Source organism: Vulpes lagopus, chromosome 7 (genome assembly GCF_018345385.1).
Source record: "Vulpes lagopus strain Blue_001 chromosome 7, ASM1834538v1, whole genome shotgun sequence".
Classification (NCBI taxonomy): domain Eukaryota; kingdom Metazoa; phylum Chordata; class Mammalia; order Carnivora; family Canidae; genus Vulpes; species Vulpes lagopus.
In genome coordinates, this window is record NC_054830.1 from 114,252,306 (window position 1) to 114,275,735 (window position 23,430).

At 40.4% G+C, this 23,430-nt stretch overlaps 1 protein-coding gene across 2 annotated transcripts in view; it reads right to left on the reverse strand.

Moving 5' to 3' along the window:
• ADAMTS19 (ADAM metallopeptidase with thrombospondin type 1 motif 19) overlaps positions 1-21,318 on the reverse strand; it is a 229,458-nt gene extending 208,140 nt beyond the window's left edge. The window contains exons 1-2 of one of the 2 annotated variants that reach the window (XM_041764550.1): positions 21,093-21,318; positions 19,799-20,466 (exon numbers count right to left, since the gene is read on the reverse strand). In XM_041764550.1, the coding sequence (XP_041620484.1) occupies positions 19,799-20,466; positions 21,093-21,165 (741 nt within the window). In that variant the 5' untranslated portion in view covers positions 21,166-21,318. The remainder of the gene's footprint in view (positions 1-19,798; positions 20,467-21,092) is intronic. The other variant, XM_041764551.1, reaches the window with a different exon arrangement.
• Positions 21,319-23,430: the final 2,112 nt, after the last annotated feature.

Genomic DNA, 23,430 nt, shown 5'->3' on the forward strand with positions numbered 1-23,430 from the left:
ATACACTCAAAGAAAATCCTAAGAAAGGAATTTACCTAAAGGGATTAATTATATTTTTATAAAAATTCACCTTTAGGACACCTGGGTGGCTCAGCGGTTGAGCATCTGCCTTCGGCTCAGGGTGTGATTCTGGAGTCCCAGGATCGAGCCCCACATAGGGCTCCCTGCATGGAGCCTGCTTCTCCCTCTGCCTATGTCTCTGTCTCTCTCTCTCTCTCTCTCTCTTTATCTGTGTCTCTCATGAATAAATAAATAAAACCTTTAAAAAAAATTCACCTTTAGAAAATCTCAAAATAAAAATAACTGGTGAAAATCTTCATGGTACCTCCAGAAATGTAAACAAGAGGTCAGTGATTAGTGGGACAGGATGGTGTAGATAGTAATGGATAGTTACAGTGATGTCATTGAGCATGATCGATAATATTTCTTTGTTCTTACAAATCCTGTTACAATGTAAACAAATGTTTAGAGCAGCACTTAATTGAAATTTTGCAAATCTATGTATAATATGATGGAACTTTTTTTTTGAATCATTGTGTTCTTTGGGAATGAAGAAACTTGGTAGTTCTCTTAATTTGGAGAAATAAAGGGAACAAGAAACCCCACATGAAGTATGTTATATTTCATGTATATGGAACAGAAAAGCTGAAAAGGTGAGGGGATAATTCAACTTGACACCTAAAAAGGTTGTCTGGATGACTGAAGGCCCATAAAGTGATAGAGTTCATGAGGTGAGCTACTTTTGCCTGGGGACAGTGCTTAACTTCAAATTCAATTTCTCTTTAGTAATAACGCTGTTCAGGAGTTCCTGGTTGACTCACTTGTTAAACAATAGACTCCTGATTTCTCCTCAGGTTGTGATCACAGGGTTCTAGGATCCAACTCTGTGTCAGGCCCATGCTGGGCAGGGAGTTTGCTTGAGATTCTTTTCCTCTGCCCCTTCCCCCATTCACACACTTTCTCTCAAATAAATAAATCTTTTTTTTTTTTTTAAGAATGTTGTTTACTGATTTTTCTTAAGGGAGTTTTGTGTTTTACGATATTATTTGTCCATTTCATTAAAATTACTGATTATATTCCCTTGTTATCCTTTTCATGCCTACTGTATTTGTAATGATGTCCTCACTCTAATTATATTGAGCATTTGTGTTTATTTTTTTTACAAATAGGAGTTTATCAATTATTTTTATTTTGTAATGTACCAACTAATTTTCCCTAATACTGTTCTATTCTTTTTCATTGATATCAGCTCTTTCTTTTTTAAAGATTATATTTGACACACAGAGAGAGGCAGAGAGAGAAGCAGGCTCCCTGCAGGGAGATGGATGCAGAATTCGATCCCAGGACCCTGGGATCACTACCTGAGCCAAAGGCAGATGCTCAACCACTGAGCAACCCTCACTCATATCAGCTCTTATTTTTTATTTCTCCTTTCTGCTTAATTTGCTCTTCTTTTTTCTAATTTTTTCATGTGTATACTTAGATCATTGATGTGTAATCTTTTTTCTTTTTTTCTATGTATGTGATGTATATTCCTCTATGCACCACTTTAGTTGCAATCCACAAATTATGATATGTTGTATTTCATTTTCATCCACGTCCCCAAATTTCCTAATTTCCTTTGTGATTACTTCCTATGTTATCTACAAGTATATTATTTCATTTCCAAATACTTGAGGATTTCCCATATACCTTTCTCTTACTAATTGCTATTTTTAATTTTGTTGGACTAAGAAAACTTACTTTGTCGTACTTCACTCCCCTTAACTTCACAGAGACATGCTTTATGGCCTTGAATAAGGTATTATACTGGGATATATTCTTGGGGCACTGGCAAAATAATGTGTGCCTCTGGTGTGGCAGGGTAGAATGTTCTACAAATTTCAGATCGATATTCAGACAAATAGACCAGAAGAGCCCTCTGCACATCAAAAGCCCTCTCTTAATGCACTGTTCCCTCTTCTTTAGTCCTTCAGAAAATTTTAGCTTCCTTGGCTTCTCTCAATCCCAACCCTGTCTCTTTAATTCAGCAAGAATGCTGAGCTCTATTTTTGTTCCCTTTCAGTGCTGCAGCCTCTCTCAGGCTGTAAACTGGGACATATGCACAGATTCTTCATTGGTTTCTTTTCTCTCAGGGATGACTGCCATGTGCTACCTTTTGTCCAATGCCTGAAAAACCATTAATCTACATAGTTTGCCTGACGTTCTATTTCCTATTTCATCATGGCTGGAAGTCAGAGTTCCATGAGTTCTTATTCTACTTGCACACTTTTCAAACCAAATATTCTACAAAATGACATGATACTAAACAGGAAACAATGGGGCTGATGGCACTCAAGTTAGAAGAGCCTAGAGTTCACCTTCTATTCTTAACCCTCCCTTTCATTTTCCTTCACTCCAAAACCAGAAACATGGCAATTTCTGAAATTTCTGAAACTTTATAGTCCTGTAGAACTCAGTCTTCAAACCACTTCCATGAATGGTATTAGCTTCCAAATCAGACAAAGCTGGATTTGATTCCAAGCTTGCTTTCTTGGCAACCTCAAGCAAATTACTCAATTTCTGATCAACAAAATGGGTGTAACAACCCCTTCTTCACAGGATTACTATAAAAACTATTTATATAACTCTTAAAAACCACAAGGTACAGTGTCCCAAACTCAACTGATTCATAAATCATTCTGTTTGTAACTGTTGTCATAGTCATTGCTAACTGTCATAAGAGAGATATAGCATTCTATGTATTCCAAAGAACAAAACTGAGATTAATCCAAGATGCCAGGACTTTCCAACAGCATTTTCCAACAATGAAACTGGAAAGTTAAATTAATAAATTCTTTGCTTTCAGAAGTGTTTATGGTATTGGACTCTGTTAGGCATATTTTAAAGAAAATCCCTCCACTGGTGCTAATTTTCTGCTTTAAAATTTTAAGAGTACTAATACAAGACAGCAATTAAAGAAGTAATGAAAGATAGGTTACATTAAAAAATTAGTAATTTCTGAGAGCCGGGGAGGCTCAGTTAAGCATCTGACTCTTGATTTCAGCTTGGTCATGATCTCAGGGTTATGAGATGACCCCCACATCAAACTCTGCACTGAACATGGAGCCTGCTTAAGATTCTCTCTTGTCCATTTCCCTTTATCCCTCCCCCTCCCTCTCAAAAAAATTAGTAATTTCTATTATGTCATTTCTGTTCTGTTCTACTCCATGTCAATTTCCACCCTATACCTTGGGTCAAAGAACTTAAATGAATGTTATACATCTCTGATAAATAAAACTGAAGTCACAAAATATTTTCACTATATGCACACATGTTGCACGCACACAACACAGAGGTGTAACTTTGAATTTCACCTCCTGGGCCTTACCAGCTGTCTGATATGGGTGATTTACTCAGTATCCATGAGATTCAGCATTTTATTTATAAAATCGTTTGAGATATGTATCTTGTTGCATTTCTATGGAACTGAGCCATAACGTATGACAGTATGAGCGTGAGTGCAGCATATAGTAGCACTCAAAAATACAGCTATTACATACTGGGCTTCAAGTCTTTCTTTTTTAAAATCGATGCAAATAGAATTCTATTCGCTGATCTTTACTGATCTGATAAAGAAAAAAGTGGAGGTGTCACCTGCTTCCTACCCCTGTAGATATGATTAGTGAGAAAGTTCAGTACCTCTTCTACTTCTTGCAGATATGTGTCTTGTATGCCAGTCAGGGCACAGAAAGCTATTCACATCTATGCATTTGTTTGAGCAGCTCACTTGTTTTCTAAAAATATGTAACATACCCCAATCAAAAGATTCTGTAAATGCAGTTTATAAGCCGTAAAGTACCTACCTTAAAGACCTATGTTATTGTAACAGTTATAACCACTTGTAATATTATAGTGGTCCTCCACTGTCTTCTCTTGCACTTACACTGTGTATTTTTCTTAAGTCTCCAGATTAATTTATTGGAATCCATTTCAGAATTACAGGAAGGGGAGGGAATATAAACACTGAAAAGAACTGAATGAGTATCTTCTAGAGGAATAGGTAATGGAAAGAAATGAGAGAAGGATTAAATAGACAGTAGGTTATGCAGTTCCAATATAGAGTCTGATGTATTCTCTTACAAGTCTATGGTGAGTTATTAATAGGTTCAGAACACGTAAGACCATGTGACCAAGCACCCAAAAATTGGACACTGTGCACTTGTGGAGACTCCATAGCCAAGGCAAGAGCAGCCAAGTTATTAGAACACTTACTAAAATACTACAACTGAGCTAACTATAGGCAAATGCTTTGGAGCTCTCTTAAATCATATTAATGTGCAGTGCAGGGCTGTCCCCAGGGATGCTTTAGAATATAATTCCAAAAGCATTTCAAATAGAAGTAAGGGGTTTCCACATTCTTAAGCTTAAAACACATTCTAAATATGCATCAGTGGATTTGCTTCTCTTCTTTCATCTTCCAACCACTGACCCTCTTCATGACTCTACCTCTCTCCAAGGAAGGTCCTGTCATTTCACATAACTTATAAACTCTTGGGGCCTGATAAGAAACAGAACTATGGAAACTGAAAATGCAAAATAGACCATCATGGGAATTAAATTGGTAGTCAAACATGTTTCTTTAATCTACCACTCTACCAACTCAAATTTGGACACAAATTTCAAGTGGTATTTGTAAATATGTCTTGTCCATTTTCCCCTGACCACTTCAAAGCATCTACCCTGGCAGAGTTTTTGAGCCATCATTATATTTCTTAAAGCTCAAATTTAATATTTACAGGGATGAAAATCTGCTGTAATCCTGACCTACATACAGTCAACGTAAGTAGAAGAAATTAAAGCACATTAAAAAAAAACTATAAAGATTTCTTGTACATCCCCCTACATTATCATTCAAAACCAAAGATTTAAATATAATGACTTGGATATTGTTACTTTTTATTTCATGAGCCAAGTTTTTCCAGAACAACAGTTGCAATGAGGCATTCATAAATGTTTGCTTCCTAAAACGACACCAAGTCCACATTTGCTTTCATATTAAATTTCATCAATTCTACAATGCTGTCAGTTTTGTAACATATCCCTATGTAAGCACTGCTAAAATGTGTAAAATTATCTACTGGAATTAAATAAATACAAATTTTCTATCTTTTATAAGTCTTCTTCATATCATTAATGACAAATACATTACCTAAGGGCCTTTATTTTCCTAACATTTTCTCAGTAATGATTCCAATAGCTGGAAGACATTTGTCTATAGTCATATTACCAAAGAAAGCATATTGCTTTGGTTTTTTAATAAAAGGCATTATACTGGAAATCTTGGCTCTGTTTAAATAAACATATAATTATTTGGATATAAATTTATATTTAGGGAATAACTCTGTGACTAAAATCTACTTCTTGAAAATGTTGATTTGGATTTTCTAAGCTTGTTTGGACTTGTTTATTTTATTTCAACCTTGACCCTAACAACTTTGGTCTTCTTCACAGCAATGGGACAATATGAAGCAATACTGAAGTATGATACCTAGATTCACATCCTAATTGTGCAAAGACACTAATTATATATATATCTTATTTGTGTAACTCCAAATGAATGGCTTTCCTTGCTCTCATAAATCCTTATGAATCTTAAATCTTGTACATTATAATATGAGCTATCAGTAGCTAATTCTGCTCCTTATTAATCAATACAGTGTTCAAAACATCCCCTAATGACTGTTCTAGTAATAATAATTTATAGATAGCTAAAAAGCTTTTAGGATGGACTCTCTCCCCAAATTGATTTTTAAACACAATTCCTATCAAAGTCCAGCACTCTGTTGATATTAATAATCTGATCCTAAAGATTTTATAGGAATGCAAAGAATAAAGAAAGCCAAAATATTTTTTAAAAAGAAACCAAACTTGAAGTTCCCAAATTCAAAACATATTACAAAGCTACATAAATCATGATGTCATAGTACTGATATTTATAGAAAGAACAGTATTGATAATTCAAAAGTAAACTTGTATTTTTGTTGACTTTCAACGAAAGCCCAATGGCATTTCATGAGGAAAGAATAAACTTTCTAGTAAATGGTGTTGAGAGAAAATTCGATATATACATGCAAAGAGATTAATTTGAATCCCGACCTCACACTATACACAAAAACTCAGAATAAATCATAGACCTAAATATGAAAACTGAAAGAAAACCTATGCAACCAAAAGGAAAAAGTCTATGCAACTCTAAGTTAGATGCAGAGTTCTTAGACACAACACCAAAAGTACACCCAATAAATAAATGATAAACTGGATTTTTTTTCAAAATTTATAAAAATTAACTTTAGAAGACACCATTAAGAAACTGAACAGAAATGCACAGACTAGAAAGAAAACAGCAGTAAATCATACATCTGACAAAACATTTACATCCAAGTATATAAAGAACACTTAAAACCAAATAGTAGAAAGACAAAAAAAAAAAAAAACTAATTTACAATAGGGAAAAGATCTGATTAGATATTCCACCAAAGATGATTTATGATTAGCTATGAGATAGCACATGACAAGATGCTCCATACAGTCATCAGAGAAATGCAAACAATGAGATACCACTGCATACCCATAGATTAGTTATGATCAAAATAAGACAATAACAGGTATTGTTGAGGATATGGAAAAATTGGAATCCTGCATACTTTCCTGTTGGGAATGTAAACTGGTTATAAAAGAATTAAACGTATATTTACCAAATGACCTAACAATTCCACTCCTAGATGGAAGGAATTCCATCTGCTCCCTGGGAATGAAAACATATACCTACACAATGACTGTTCATATGACCATTATTCATAATAGTGAAAAAGTAGAAGCAATCCAAATGTCCACAACATATGAAGAGATAAACAAAATGTGGTGTTATATAACAAATAGCTTATTAGGGCACTTGAGTGGCTCAGTCAGTTAAGCAACAGACTCTGGATTTCCCCTCAAGTCATTGTCTCGGGGTCATGGGATCAAACCCAACGTCAGGCTCCACACTCAGTGTGGAGTCTGTTTGTCTGTCTCCCTCCCCCTGCTTATGCTCTCTAATAAATAAAACATTTAAAAATTTTTTTAAAAAAACAATGGCTCATAATCTAGTAAGAAAAAAAATGAACTACTGGTACATGTTACCACATGGAAGAGCCTCAAAAATATTATACTAAGTTTAAAAAGCCAGGCAAGAGACAAAATTTTATATGATTTCATTTATATGAAATATAAAGGCAAATTTATTGAAACAGAAAATAAATTAGTGGTTGCCTGGGACTCGGGGTAGAAACAGAGTGACGGCAAAATGGGTATGAGTGACCACTTGGGGATGATGAAATGTTCTAACACTGGATAGCAGTGATGGTTGCGCAATTCTGTAAATGCACTAAAAGTCACCACACTGTACATTTGGGTGAATTTTGGGCATATAAATCACACCAGAAAAAAAGATAATAGAAAAAAAAAAGCATCATAATATCCTGTATGTTACATTTTAAATAATGATTTACCTTAGAAAACCTGGCTTGGCGTATTCATGAATCTATCTTACTAAGGAGAAATAATTAGATTCTACTAAGAAAAATTTTTGCATAGGAACATTCAATTTAAGATACTGACTCAATGCTTTTTTTTTTTTTTTTTAAAGTTATTTTTTTTAATTGTATTTATTTATGATAGGCACACAGTGAGAGAGAGAGAAGCAGAGACATAGGCAGAGGGAGAAGCAGGCTCCATGCACCGGGAGCCCGACGTGGGATTCGATCCCGGGTCTCCAGGATCGCGCCCTGGGCCAAAGGCAGGCGCCAAACCGCTGCGCCACCCAGGGATCCCCCTCAATGCTTTTTAAAACAATAATTAGAACCACCTATTTTGAACTGACAAAATTCTAACTGGAGATGTACAGTGACACAAGAATTATCCATGTTAATAGACAAAACAGAGGATGCTAAGTTAAATTTATTAAAAGATATTACACATTGTTAGTTATATATAATCGTTACTTCCAAAATAAATGACTCAAACTTTATATTTTGTTGTAATAAAATTCTGAAATGCAATGTACTCTACCTGCAAGCATACAACCAGAGTCATAAAACAACACATAGACTCTGCTAATTATATACAAGTTTCTCAGTCAATAACTGAACTGCCCATCTATGAACAGGGTACACAAAAATATCTGCTGATAATATAAAACTTTTATAATGAAAATGTACTTCCTACATTTCACTCATCTACACTGGAATCCAAGTAATAATGGAAATACACCATTTGCACTTATCAGATTAGTTGATAGATAGATTTATCTGCCTGGCCATTCCTCTTAGCAGGTTTATGTGTTTCCACTGTTATTGTAATGAGCTTTACGGGACTCACAACATCCAAGTTCACAGAATGTGAATGAGTAGATAAGACTTGTTATTTTATTTCTTGTTAGTTATTTCTGCCATTTGAGCTAGCTTACCATTTAATAAATTTTAATTAAAAATTTTACATAATAATAAATAATACATTTTTTTATGCTTCAGTCTTCATTTAGCCACATCTAAACTGGCTGCCAAGGTAGACTCCTTTCAATCTGAAGGTATGTTCCTTCCTTTGTTGCTGATAAACTTTATTTCATTACAATATCTATTGTGAAACAGCAGGAGTAGGTCTACTGTTACATTACCCATGAAACTGTTGATGACAGTTGGAGGTAACTGAACTTTGTTGACTTCCAAATTCCAGAATGGGAAGCAAGTTTCAATTTCTATATACTTTTCTACGTAAAGAGCAGAAAAACATTCATAACAGCATTAAGGTCCCATGATATCACCTCCTGACTAGCTCACATTTATAACTTATTGAATAAGGTCTTGAAATCCATAAAATCCTTTCCAGCTCAATGAGATCTGAGTGGGCTCCTGGGGTAAAGGTAAAGACAGAAGGTATCCAAGTTCACTATAGGAGCTAAAAAGGAGTATTAAAATCCATCCACCTAGGGTATAAAATTTGGTGGATATAACTCTAGCTATTAAAGATTGTGAGTGCTGGAATTTTCAAGGCCACTCAAAATTTAAATTTTAGTTAGTAACCATATAATGGAACATTGGTTTCATAAGCAGAATTCAGTGATTCATCATTTACATACAACACTCAGTGCTCATCATAAAAAGTGCCCTCCCTAATATCCATCACCCATTCATCTCAACCCTCAACTCCCTTCCTGCACCAACTCTCAGTTTGTTCTCTACCATTAAGAGTCTCTCTTATGATTTGCTTCCCTTTCTCTCTCTCTTTTCTTTCTTTTTCCCTTCCCATATGTTCATCTGGTTTGTTTCTTAAATTCCCAGTGGCTACCCTCAAATTTTAGCTTGCACAAGAATTACCTTGGATTCTTTATAAATGCATTTCTTGGATCTGAGGCCCAGACTGGGATTCTGATTTAAATGAGAATTCCCAACTCTCTCAACCTCACCCCTACCATCATGATTTTGACAAAGCTGTCTGCACACTAGACTTTAAGAAAAAAAGCACCCAGAAGCATGAGCAAAGAACCAGTGATATGAGCTCACTGCAGAAAGTGGTCATATATTTTACATGAAGCATTGCAGAAGAGGAAAAAAAGAAAAAAACTAAGGTAAAACATTTTTATGTGCTTGTGAAGAAAAAAAACAAATGTTTAGATCTTATTATTTTATTTTTAATGGCAAGCAACAGGAAAGCAGAAAATGTTAAATAATGCTAAAATTGGCCTGGGCTCATCAGCTCCATTTCTTGATCATCTGAGTTAAAGCCTCAACAGTTAATAATTTATTGCAGATATATGCATGTTAATTATGAAATGAAATCAAGTTTCTCTTGTTGGAAAAGTCAAATACTAAACTCTAACCCCCAGGGACCTTCTCAACACCGCCACGCAATAATTCTGTACAAATATCTGGGTAGCATTAAAATGGCTTAGTTCCTACTTTCTCACTTCTCTCAGTCTAGGGCTTGGCATGAGAATAAAGATGAGATGGAGACAAGATGATGTGCTCACTATGGCTGCACCCTAAATGCACTCTGAAGCAAGTTATGGTCCTTGTTTCACTAAGGGAATCTTAAAATTTTCTTTCAGGAAATCCCCCAAATCATAATCCAAGAGGGACTACTGATTGTCCCACTGCCTCAAAATATGCGAAGATTACTTTTCTAAGGTAAGACACTTCCCATCGATCGGGAACCTAGAACTCCTCTGATTATTCTTTACTTTCTACATGTAAAGCCATAAAACCATCTGAGATAAAAATGTAATTGCAATTAAGTGGAAACATTGTGCGTGAGCTTAATACAAATGTGCTGTTTTAGTGTTGCATAAAAAAAAAAAAAAATACTTTAAAGCTCTTGTCAAGAATTTCCCGAATGTAAAAAGTATATCATACTATGATTCAGCTAACAAATTTCAATAAGTAATTATTTAATCAGGAAATATTATTAAACAAAATTTCTTCTCATAAAATTGCTTCATGCCTGAATTCTCTCAGGATACTAAGACATAGATTAATACATGATTAAAGATTTTATTGACTTTAAATGTTCAATGTCAATCAATCAGCATGATGATTCTTATAAGATTATTTTTTAATTAGAATTCACCGTATCCTTGCCTCAAATAAGAACAGAGTTATCTGCACTTTCTACATACAAAAACTTCTCATGTGTCACCGGGAGCAGAACCATAATCATACACACTATTCTGAATTTTAAACCAGAAAACCATAAAATGCCTTAAAGAGACACACTCTTCAGTTGATAGACACTGAACACTGATTAAATCAGAGAATTATGATGGACACAGGTAGGACAAGAAGCTGAAGCAAAAAAACAGTTGCTTAAAATTGTCAATATATTGAAGCAAGGAATTACTTCTTTTATCTTTTTGTTCTCTGGGAATTCACACACACACACGTAAGTAGCCCACTAATGATGATGGATACTTACAATGTCTTGAAAATAACATTGCAATGAATAGGCTTATATGTAAATCTTTTGCAAAGATATGAATATTCCTGCAAAGCAGGGTAAGCACTTTTACAATTTAGTACATAGAATACAAAAGTCTCTACCAATTTGCTCTCCTGTTAAGATTAAGGACTCCCAAAGCATTCCTCCTGGATATTGTCAATTTGCATAATCTGTGCCAACCTAATTAACCAGAAATGATGTTTGAGAAAATCTGCTTTTACTAGTTTACCAATAATCTTGAAAACAATTGCAAAAGTTTATTTGATATTTATATTTCCTTTTCAGCATATACACTAAAAAGTGACTATCTATAGATAGTAAGTTTACAGATGACTTACTTTATATGTTTTCCTAACTTTCTATACTCAGCAGGTATCATATTGTTATTAACATTTATCTTTTTAAAAAACTAATCAGGGATCCCTGGGTGGCGCAGTGGTTTGGCGCTTGCCTTTGGCCCAGGGCGCGATCCTGGAGACCCGGGATCGAATCCCACATCAGGCTCCCGGTGCATGGAGCCTGCTTCTCCCTCTGCCTATGTCTCTGCCTCTCTCTCTCTCTCTCTCTCTCTGTGACTATCATAAATAAATAAAAAAATAAAAAATAAAAAAAAAATTTTTAAAAAAAACTAATCAAAAAGAGTTCTGGAAAGCAATGAAAAAGACTAAAAATCTAATAGCACAATGAATAGAGGATACGAATGGTACATTTACAGCAAAGGAACTAAGAATAAAAATATGAAAAGATGCTCAGCCTCACAAAAAAATACCCCAAAACTGTCAATTAAAACTACATTTCTTTGCCTATTAGATTTCACAAACATCAACCTCTTTAATAACACCCATGTTGGTAAAAGCATAGGGGAAAGACATACTCTCAGACTCTTCTGGCCTGTTGAGTAGAGTGGCACCATCTCTGTCGGGTACAATCAGGCACCATCATTCCAAATGACCAATACGGCATGCCCTTTGACAAATATTTACATTACAGAAGCAAACTGGCATATCTACAGAGTTCTACTTATTTAGCACTGTTCATAAGAGGAAAATACTTAAACTGATCAAATGTATATCAACAACAAACTGATGAAGTAGATTACGGAACATACCTGCAATCAGGTATAAAAGGGAACTATCATGAAAAGAAAGAGGGATCTCTTTGTGCACTCATATGTGATCATCTCACATGTGCATGCATTTGTGTCTATGTATAAATAATGTAGGCTTAAACACTATACATTTACATATACATATCTGCTTATGCATCAACTGCTTCTAGATCACACACTAGAAACTAATAACCCTAGCTAGTGTTATTAGTAACATCTAGGAGGGAATATAACAATGACTGGAAAAAGGATGTTGGGGGAAGACTTTTTCATTGCATACCTCTCTGGAGGTTCTGTTTGGTAAAGTTTGAGTTCTTATCATTTTGGATTTTTTGTGTTTTTGTTTTCTTTTTTAAAGATTTTAATTTTTTGTTCATGAGAGACACACAGAGAGAGGCAGAGACACAGGCAAAGGGAGAAGCAGGCTCTCTGAAGGGAGCCCGATGTGGGACTCAATCCCGGACTCCGGGATCATGCCCTGAGTCAAAGGCAGATGCCCAATTGCTGAGCCACCCAGGCATCCCAAGTCCTTATAATTTTGAAAATGATTTTGCTTTGCTTTTAGGTTTGAATGGTAGTTTGGCTCTTAACTCACAGAACAAACCAAGAGTTACTGGAGGGAAGGTGGGTGGGGGAATGGGATAAATAGGTGATAGGTATTAAAGGGGGCACCTGTTTTTTTTTTTAAAAAAAAGATTTTATTTATTTATTCATGAGAGAAACACACACACACAGAGAGAGAGAGAGAGGGAGAGAGAGAGAGGCAGAGACACAGGCAGAGGGAAAAGTCCATGCAGGGAGCTGGACATGGGACTCGATCCTGGGTCTCCAGATCAGATCCCAGACTGAAGATGGCGCTAAACTGCTGAGCCACCGGGGCTGCCCATGGGCACCTGTTTTGATGAGCACTGGGTGTTGTATATCTAAGTGATGAATCACTAAATTCTACAACTGAGACTAATACTACACTGTATGTTAACTAACTAGAATTTAAATAGAAACTTGAAAAAAAAATGAATGGTAGTTGGGCTCAGTCAAAATCACATTTCCTCAGATCTCTAAAACTATCAACTGATGATCCTCTAGTGTCTGACACTCATTCCATTAGGAATAATCATTCTTTTATTAAACCTGTAGAATTTTCACTTTGACTTTCTAATATTTCCCCATAATATGTCTAGGTATAGGTCTCTACTTAAATGACTGTGAGCTTGGTGAGTCATCCTTTGATGTGAAGGTGCATGTCTTTCTTTATCTCTGGAAATTTTATTACGATACTAAAAAAAAATTCTGTTAATCTCTACCTAACCAATAATAGTTATAACAGCCAAATCAAGTCAAATTACTGAATTAAATAATTCTCTATACACACCACCTAGAAAATATGATCACTGAGGCATGCAACATGCGGAATGCACACAGCTAGTAGATTACTCCTTTGTCTTGCTCCAAGCAATTATTTCCACCAATTGGCCTGTATGTTTACCAAGAAACAATTACATTTGCTTGAACATACATAGGTATGACATTTTGTAGTCATGTAACTTAATCAATAACTAAATATTAAACAAACAGGGAAATACAAATGCAAAACTGTTTATTTGAAAATTTTGGAAAGACTCCTGAAAGCTAAGTTGTTATGCTCTCGTTTTTTTTTGGGATGAAACAAGTGTAAAAGATTTAACATTTTTAAAAGTTGGGACACCTGGGTGGCTCAGCGGTTAAGCTTCTGCCTTAGGCTCAGGGTGTGATCCCGGGGTCCTGGGATCAAGTCTCGCATCAGGCTCCATGCATGGAGCCTGCTTCTCCCTCTGCCTGTGTCTCTGCCTCTCTCATGAATAAATAAAATCTTTAAAAAAAAAAATTAAAGTCCAGGATGCTACACACAAATTATGTTTGAATTTATCTTTAGCTTTTCTTCCAAATACAGAAACCTATATTGGAAATTGGTCTGTATGCCTGATGGGTAAGGCTCACCTGTAATACCAGTTATCTGGCCTCACATCCAAAGTTTGGTGGATAAATATATATACTGGTGATTTAAATTAGGTTCAAATGTTTAGGGTACACTGCATGCATTTTAAAAATTCTATCCATGGGACACTTGGGTGGCTCAGTCTAGGAAGTGTCTCCCTTCTACCTTTGGCTCAGGTCATTAACCTGGGGTCTTGGGATGGAGCTCCCCTGGGGTCTTGGGATGAGGCTTCATGCTCAGTGGGGAAACCTGCTTCTCCCTCTCCCCTTGCCCCTCCTCCCTTGCCCATGCTTACTCTCTCACACACTCAGTCTCTCTCTCAGATAAATAAAATCTTTTTAAAAATTTAAAAATTTTTAAACATTAAAAACAAATATTCTATTCTGTCCTTTATAAATGGGCAGAGGTTAATAATCAGATATGAGCTCAAACATTACTGTATCAGGATGTTTATCATGGAGTTATCAAAGTGAAAAATTGGAACATATATTACACTACACTCACACAAACAAAATTCTATCCTTTCACTTATTTTTAAGAGTTAACTGCTATTGGATAAATGTGAATCATCCAGATCTATGATACACGGCTCACAACTTTTCTTTCATACCGTGGATGCATTTGTCCTTTATATTATGCTCTGGGAGAATTTCTGGGCCTGATCTTCTAGATCAGAAATTTACCTGTCAGTTCACTGATGGAGTTTTTTAGTTCCAATGATCACTTATTTTTAGGTCTATTATATCCACTCATCTTTTTCTAGATAGCAGCTGTTGCTGTATTTTTTAATTTATTTTTTCCATAAATATATATCCGCTCTTATACTTCTGTTGACCTATCCATTTGTTCTATTAATTTTGTTGCTTCATATATTAACTAGCCAGGGTTTGATGACTCCTTTATATGCTTCATTTTCTTAAAAGTGTGACATTCTTGGATGTCAGCTCACACCTTTTTGGTTTCCCTGCTCACCTATCTGTTGTGACTCCTCCAGTTATTTGATGAAAGAGATGGGACCTTCTGCTCGCTGCAGGGAGCTAAGAGATCTTTTGGAGGGGAGATGCTGGGTCCTATGGTGTCACCAACATGCCTGGGAAAGCTGTGCTTTTATCCTCTCTGTTCTTGCCTAGGCACAGACATTTGGATTCTACCGCTTGCCATAACTGGACATGAGAAAAAGCCAAAACCACTTGTGCTCCCTGTATTCCTGCTCCCTGCATGTCCGTCAGTACTTCTGGTATAGCCCCCACCATTCACAGAAGTTTCCTAATGTCTCTGTGTTTTCCATTAATCCAATCCAAAACTGTTTTCACTCTTTCAGGAGATATTCAGCATGTCTGAGGTACTAATGGCATTCTTTTATAATATTGCTTTAGATTTATTTAGAAGATCTTCTCTGTTGCTCCTAAGATGGGGCTTGAACAAAGAAGGTAGATGTGTGAGGTTAGTCTGCAAACTTTACTTTTTTCATTTGGATGTTGATTCCATTTTTTTCCTGGTTCTGTTAGTGCACAACCCTTGCCCTCAACCCTGTCTCCTCACTCTCCCTCCTGCTTTAGTACTAGTATCTGACAAGTGCCCTGTCCGAAATGGATACCCTCAACCCTGTCTCCTCACTCTCCCTCCTGCTTTAGTACTAGTATCTGACAAGTGCCCTGTCCGAAATGGATACCCTAAAATATTTAACTGTTCAAAACTTGCTGTGGCATTGGATACTGTGATTCAAAAAAAGGACTAAACTGCCTCCCAAAATTGAATTTACACAGGACCGCATATTCTGTATAAAGAACTAAACAAAATGACTACTGTATGCAACTTAAAAATTAAGAGGGTAAAGTTTTAGTAGTCATTCTTTTTCATCCTGGAAGGATAATCCAAATATTAACGATAACCATTTCAACAGTCCATTTAAAAGGAACCAAAGGCAAGGTGTGTACTTTCTAGTTTATCCTGCTTAGGTGTGTGTGTGTGTGTGTGTGTGTGTGTGTGTGTGTTTAGATTTTATTTATTTATTCACGAGAGACAGAGAGAGAGGCAGAGACACAGGCAGAGGGAGAAACAGGCTTCTCGCAGGGAGCCCGATGTGGGACTGGATCCTTTGACCCCGCGATCATGCCCTGAGCAGAAGACAGATGCTCAACTGCTAAGCCACCCAGGTGTCCCAGGTGTGGTTTTTAAAACAACAACAACGAACTAATGTGTTAGTTTTGAGCCAAGGAAATTGTTGCACTCTTTCATAAAAATTTTTTTTTTGTATTTTAATTTTTAGAGATGGTTATTTAAAATATAATGAAGTGCTGTATATGCTGTATTTTGCTCAGTTATTTTTATTGAGTGCCTACTCAAAACCAGGTATCTTACAATGTTGTGGAAATAAAAAGAAATAAGTAGTAAGGAGATACCATCAAAGTATTTGGGACAAACCTACATTTGTACCTATCTCAAGCTACTCTATTTCCCTGCTTCCATCTGTCACTGGCAAGCCAGGATGGAAGCTCCTTGAAACATAAGTCAAGGCTTTTTCATCTCCTTTTTGTATTCTCCATATCTGCACAGTGCCTTGCTCAGAGGACTTGCTCAACAAATGTTTAATTGCTTAGTATTGGGATAGTTATGTGACTACGGGATCTAATATGTGGCTCAAATAAGATTACTGTTCAGTATTACACACTAATGAGGGAAACAGAAAGAACACTTCATACATCAATGTCTAGACATATAAATACAATTTGTGCGTTTTATAAACAGGAAAAATGAAATCCAGAAAGTTTAAGTACTTTGGAGAGGCAGCACCTGACCATGTACCCAAAATATCTATTCTAGCACTTTTGCTTTCACAGCACGAATCAGATTAATATCTGGAGGATGAACGGGCCAACCTTAGAAATGTTTACCACCTTGCAAAACTGGATAGTTGATAAAAGATTTCCAGTTGCAAAACTGGATCTGTCTCCTTTGATAGAGACTTTTGGATCTTTTCAAATACAAAATAATCCAAAAGGTGTTGAGGAGTTCAGGCACCAGGAGACAAAACCAACTGCTGAGAGAGGAAAGGGGAAGGCACACTTAGCTATCTACTCTCTTCTAGGCAACTAACCACCAGAAAGCTTTCACTTCCTGAGAAGAAAAGCAGTTGCTGTTATAAATAAGTCACCGCCACAGAAAGTCATTATGATTCCTCACATTAGAAGCAGAATATCACAGAATTCTGGAAATACAGAAGAACAGTGTGTAGCCCTATGATAATCAAAAGTTAGGAAAAGCCCATACTCCAGCAGACAAGGCTTTGGAGGTGTGTTCTCACCAGATCATTTCTCCCTATTGTACCTTCTGGCTTCATCACAGGAGATCCTGATTTTCATTTCCCTGATAGGCCTGCAATTTTACATCTTCAGCATCATCCCTCGACCTAAAACACTCTTCAGCCTTGTTCTGCCCAGGGAAAGCCTCCTCATGCTTCAAAAGCCAGTTCAACTCTGCTTTGGGAAGCCTTGCCCAACTCCCCAGGCTGGACTTTACCTCAAGCACAAGATTTGGTTCAGCACATCACCGTCCCATGGATACCTGTGTCATAACCACTTGTGTATGATGTCTTTGTCCTCATCTGTAAGTCCCCAATGCAAGATGTAGGATACATTTAACATGTAATAGAATTTCAATTCTATCCTCCAGGTTTTAATTAAAGCATCCAATTCTCTCATTTAACTAATGAAAACTGAAGCCCAGAGAGGTAAGGGACTTGTCAATTGTCAGGGAACAAGCCAATGTCAGAGCTCAGATAACAAACTCTGCTCCCTTTCCTAATCCACTCTCATAAGGGAAAAAGGGCTGGCATGGTAGAGGCTGGAGTAACAAACCCACTCTTCTTGGCTATCTGCCTAACTTTTTACTCAAAAGTCTGACTGCTATACTGTATTGCTGGCAACGTCAGATTTCCTCAATAACAAAGACTTCCCAGTTCAGAACATATACATATGTGGCTAATAGGAAAAGTGAGCAAAAGTCCAACATGATAAACAGGGAGGTATGTCAAACTCCTATTCAGTCTATGAAAAACCTACTCATAATTCTAACTTTGCTCCCTTAAGTATGGAGAGAAGGCATAGCTCATTTGGAAAATCTGACCAAAAGCCCACACTTCAACACAGTGAAATGCTTTATCCCCTATTGCTTCTACCACACCAGGAACGTTCTATATGTAATTATTTAATCCCTGGCCAAAAACTAGTGGACAATGAAATCCCCACAAAATGTTTCCCCCAGTGAAGTGTTCAAACACCAGTTCCACAAAAAACATTTTTAAAAGCTTTTCGTGTATTTTTTCCATGCCAACTTTTTTCACTCATGGCTAAAAATGTCCATATTTGAATATTCATCATTATGAGCATCTGGTAAAATATAGCCCTGTCCAGCAATTTACATCATTGGACCATGAGACCTTAGGAGGGCATAGGTAAAAATTTCCAGTTTCATTTTGTCTGGATTTTTGACCATCTTTTTCCATTTCATGGCTTTGGGTGGCTTTGATTGTGTGGCTATTTTCTGCTCTCCATTACTATTGGGTTTTTCTACAAATGAGCAGGTTGCTTTCAGACAAGTCCTTGTGGATTTCATCCATGGCTCACCAGAAACAGCAAAATGAGGCCACAAATCACATGAGTGTTTTCAACATCTTGTGGGTTTTGCCTTAAACTAGTCATAAAGGCCACAATGATGATGGCGGTGTAATAAATGTGAAGGTACTTAATGCCTCTGAACTGTACATCTAAAAATGGTTAAATTAAATGGTAAATTTTATGTTATGTATACTCTACCACAAAGTAAAGGCCAACTTACAGGAGGGAACAATTATTCCCAAACCTGGGTCAGGACAGAGGAGAGAAAATCCAAGTATGATCTCTATTGTTCAGATGGAGCAAATGGCTTTTCCTTTCCCCTTCCAACAGGCCTCTCAGCAAGACTCCCACCCCTACTACTTTCTACAGTGGAGTGGAGAGGAGAAAAGCCAACTACTGCCAAGTAAAATATAAACCTCAGAAAAGAAAAAGTTAACCCAGAGAACCATGACCCTTTGCATACTGAGTCCTAAGGTCATTCATCCGTCCACAGCTCCCACAGACTCCTTCTCCGCTCCTGTCGCTCACCGAACACTGAACAGGTGTCCAGTGTGGCTGTGCATGTGTTTAAATTCTAGACAGCTGTCAGATTGCAATTCCCTAGAGAACTGTTCTGACTACTTTGAAGTAGGACGTGGGAAAAAAAAAAATGGAGATAATAAATGCAGGACCTGGGGGTGGGGGCAGAGAGGGAGTGAGAGCCTGCAGTGAGCAGATTGGTTGTCTTCCAAACTCCTAAAAGACACCACGTGGTGGGCTTATTTTGGAAAAGAGAAAGAGGTAAAGCCAGTGGGAAGAGTTACCAGGAGACAGTGTGATGCACTATTCAGAAGAAACGTGTGACCGTGCAGGAGAAGGCTGCTGACCCAGCCAGTTAGCCTTCAGATGCACTGAGAGGCGCCGGAGATGTGGTAGGGAGGTAAAGGGAGGTAAAGCCCACGGGGAAGGCTGCCGCGTGCTGGAGGCGAGGGTCAGGTTCAGGGCGACGGCTCCGGGCCGGGATGAGGCGCCGCAAACCGGGCGGGCGGACTGCGGAGAGGGACGAGTGGCGGGAAGGCGGAGGGCAGGGCGAGGAAGGGCGCTTACCAGGCCACCTCCACAGGTGCTGAAAGAGGCCAGCGAGCCGGGGTGCCGCAGCACCGCCCCGGTGTAGAAGCAGGAGGCGTCGGGCGGCGCCGGGGGGCGCGGGGCGGCAGTTGCCCGCGCGGGGCCGGGGCCCGGCCGCTGCTCCACCGCGAAGCGGGGCGCCAGGAAGCGGCCGTCTCTCCGGAGCAGCAGGTACAGGTCCCGGGAGAAGGCCGGGATCCGCAGCAGTACCTCGTCGCCGTCCGGCTCCGCTTCCCGGGCCGGGGGAGGAGACGGGGGTGGCTGCGGGGGCGGCGGCTGCCACGAGGCCGCGGCGCCCGGGGACAGGGCGGCAGCCCCGCCGGATCCCCGCGGCAGCTCCTGAGATTCGAACTCCTCGTCCTCCTCGGCCGCCGGCGGCGCAGGGGCCCGCGGCTGGGGCCGGGGCCGGGGCTCGGCCTGGCCCTCCGCGGGCTCCGCGGGCTCCACCGGCGGCGCCGGGGCCACGGAGCGCACCTCGCGCGAGCTGCCGGCCGCCTGCGCCCGGGCGCCGCCGCCGCCCCCCGCGCCGCGCGCCGAGCCCGGGTCCGCGCTGCCCCCGCTGCCGCCGGCCGCGTCCACGGGCTCCCGGCGCCAGAGTGCAGGAAACACGACTTCCCACTCCTCGCGGTCGGGGGCGAACTGCAGCCCTGCGGGCGGGGCAGACAGAGAAGTGCGGGGCTTAACGTGCCGCCGTTCCAGTAGCACAAGCATTCCCAGGCTCACGCTCGGCTCAGACTCGGGGCTCTCGGGCGAACGCGCTGGAGACCACCCGTCTAGCCCCCCGAGCTCCTGCAACCCCCGAAGCCCTGCGATCGCATCACAGACCCCAGCATTTTCAAAATAAAAGTACGATTACATGGGGGAGGGGTGAAGGAGTGGGGCAGCGAAGTTTGGCGACAGCGCTTACTCTGTCGGAGGAAAGCCGGTGCAAAGACTCCAACACGGCTCAGTTACTCTTAAGTAAGTGTCAGAGCGAAGCATCGCCACCGAATCGCTGCACTTCCTCACTTTCCTCCAGGTGGCCGTAAACGTACCTTTTTGCAAATACTAACTGCTCTCAGCAGCGGGAAGCCAATCATCCTCCCACGATGTTTAGAATGAGGTCGAGAGAAGTGCATGTCGCTGGGCGAGCCTGACCCCCTCGTCTGCACCCGCACGCTCCCCTTCCCTTTGCTCGCCGCGCACCGGCTGCACCAGCCCAGCCTACCCGTGCGTCCTCGGCTTCCGCTAGGGAAGCTGGAAAAAGCGAGCCGCAAGCCTCGGAAGAACTTACCTGAAACGACCCCATTCGCTAGGACCCCCAGCTGGTAAAGGAGGCAGCAGCAGCAGATGTGTGTGAGGCGCATCTCGCGGCTCGTCCCGGGACCGCGCTCCCGCGGCCGCGGCTCCTCGCCCCGCGCGCGCCTCCTTGCGCGATCCACCGCGGGCGCCGCCGCCTCCCCGGAGCGCAAGGAGGCCGGGCGGCGAGCTGGCCCAGGCCCTTTGTCTGCCGGGGGTGGGGGGGTGGGGGGAGGAGCGGGGGCAGGCAGCGCTCCGGCTCCCTGGCGAATTAGGTGAGGCGTCTATTTGCCGTGTCCCGGACGCTGCGAGAGTTTCCGGAGCCCCAGAGGGTAGACCCAAAGCTGAGGCGCGAGGCGGGCAGTGCTGCCTGGGGACCGGCGGAGGACCGCCCCGCGCGGCAGCCCCGCCGCGGTGTCCGAGCCGTGGCTCGCCGCCTGCGCCCGCGCGGCACTGCCAGGGGCTGTTCCCGGCAGCCCGGGGAGCCCAGCTCCGCACGCGGCTCGGGGCGCGCTCTTACCCGGAGAGGCGCGGGCGGGAGTCAGTGGCGGGATGAGGAGGAGGCACGGCCGGCGAGGTGGGTGTGGAGGAGAAAGGATTCAAGCGGACCCGACAAGAGAAGGGGAGCCGAGGGGCGCCCGCCCCGGGTGACTGCGGGACAAAGGTCCTGGAACCCCACACACGTGCCTACACACCCAGCTGGGGTGGGGACCCAAATTCCCTCACCTGACTCCTGATTGGCCGCTCTGGGAGGCCGATTTGCATCCTTACCCCGGACGCACTCCCACTCCCCACCCCCTGCCCCCACCCCCGGCGGTGTGCAGGTACAGGCGCCTCCCTGGTCCACCCCACCCCCTAGCGCCCCCCCACCCCCACCCATCCTCACATCACACAAAACAAAACTTACTGCCGGCCTGAGCACAAAGCTGTGGCCCCACTTTCCAAAGACCTTTGATTTTTCTATCCATCTTTGTAGGAATTTTCCTAAGCCTGGAGATAATGTAATTCGTCATGGAGTGTGCTTCAAAGGTTCCCAGGACAGTGGACACCCTGACATTTCAGAGCCCCTTATATCACCTTATCTTTCAGGCTTGCCATTCATCACTGCTATCAATTTTCCTTCCCCTCCCCTTCTCTCACTCTCATACATACTCTCTCTCTCTCCCTCTCCCTCTCTCTCCCTCCCTCTCTCTCTCTCTCTCTCTCATTCTTTCACATAAGGGTGAGATTAAAGGACCTGGCATTAAATATTGTATGCTAAAGATCTCAGATGAGGTGAGATTACTTTGCCTTTCTTACTTTTTTGTACATTAAAATTTTATCTTGGCTACTTCTGTCTTTTGGGGGGAAGTCCCAGCTTAAATATTCCTGCTTCCTTTGTTAGGGATCTTCATAGTACCCACTCCCTTTTGCATACCTCTTCCTTGGCCACATCAAACCTTCCACATCACACTAGAGGGCGATTGATCTAATCTGCTTGCTATTCGCATCCTCTGGACTAGGCCAGTCACCTAGAAATCAGTATTTTCTCAAAATTCCAGCCGTGGGAGATTGATTCCCCACATCCTTTGTTATTTTACCTTCTGTTCCTTGTGTCAAAGGTGACTACTATGCCTTTAAGGGAGGCAGACTATCTTATTTCAAAGGAAAGCCATTGTTTGAATAAGCTGGGTCCTAGAATACTTTCTTTGAGTTGTCCTGAGTTTAAAAACAAACATGAAGACACTCTAGGTGTGTTTGTCAAGAGTGCTCTGTCTCCAAGACCTTGTCTTGTAAAATCTCTAAAACCGGAGCAACTAGGGTGGGTATGGATTTCCAGACGTTCAAGAAATATCTGGGTTACTTAGAAACCTACACACTCCTTTTTATGAGACTCAATTATACAGACTTAAAACTAGGCAAGAAATCAAAGTCAGTTTATTTTTAACAAATATAGCAAGTTTTAAGGCAGATGGCTAGTTTTAATGAAACACGTCCACCAGGATATATAACTTGAGTAAAATGTTTCTTATGTAATTTGAACAACAATGATGACAGAAATATAAGACTATAGAAGGAATGGATATTGTCTGTCTTTACTGGAATACGTTTGTGATTCCTTAAAACTAAATGAGCTATATGGTAGCTCAGAATATTCTCAGAAGCACAGATTGCCAATGTAAGTGCCCATCTCTGTGCTTTTTTGTGCCTACTGACCCATGATCCCTTCCAATCCCTAATGGTAGAAATTAATAGTGATTGTTATGGAAAGGTTTGCCTAATTCCTGGCTAGCTCTAATCTTTCTCCCATCTGAAATACTGTTATAACTTATTTGTATATTTTCTAAGACTTC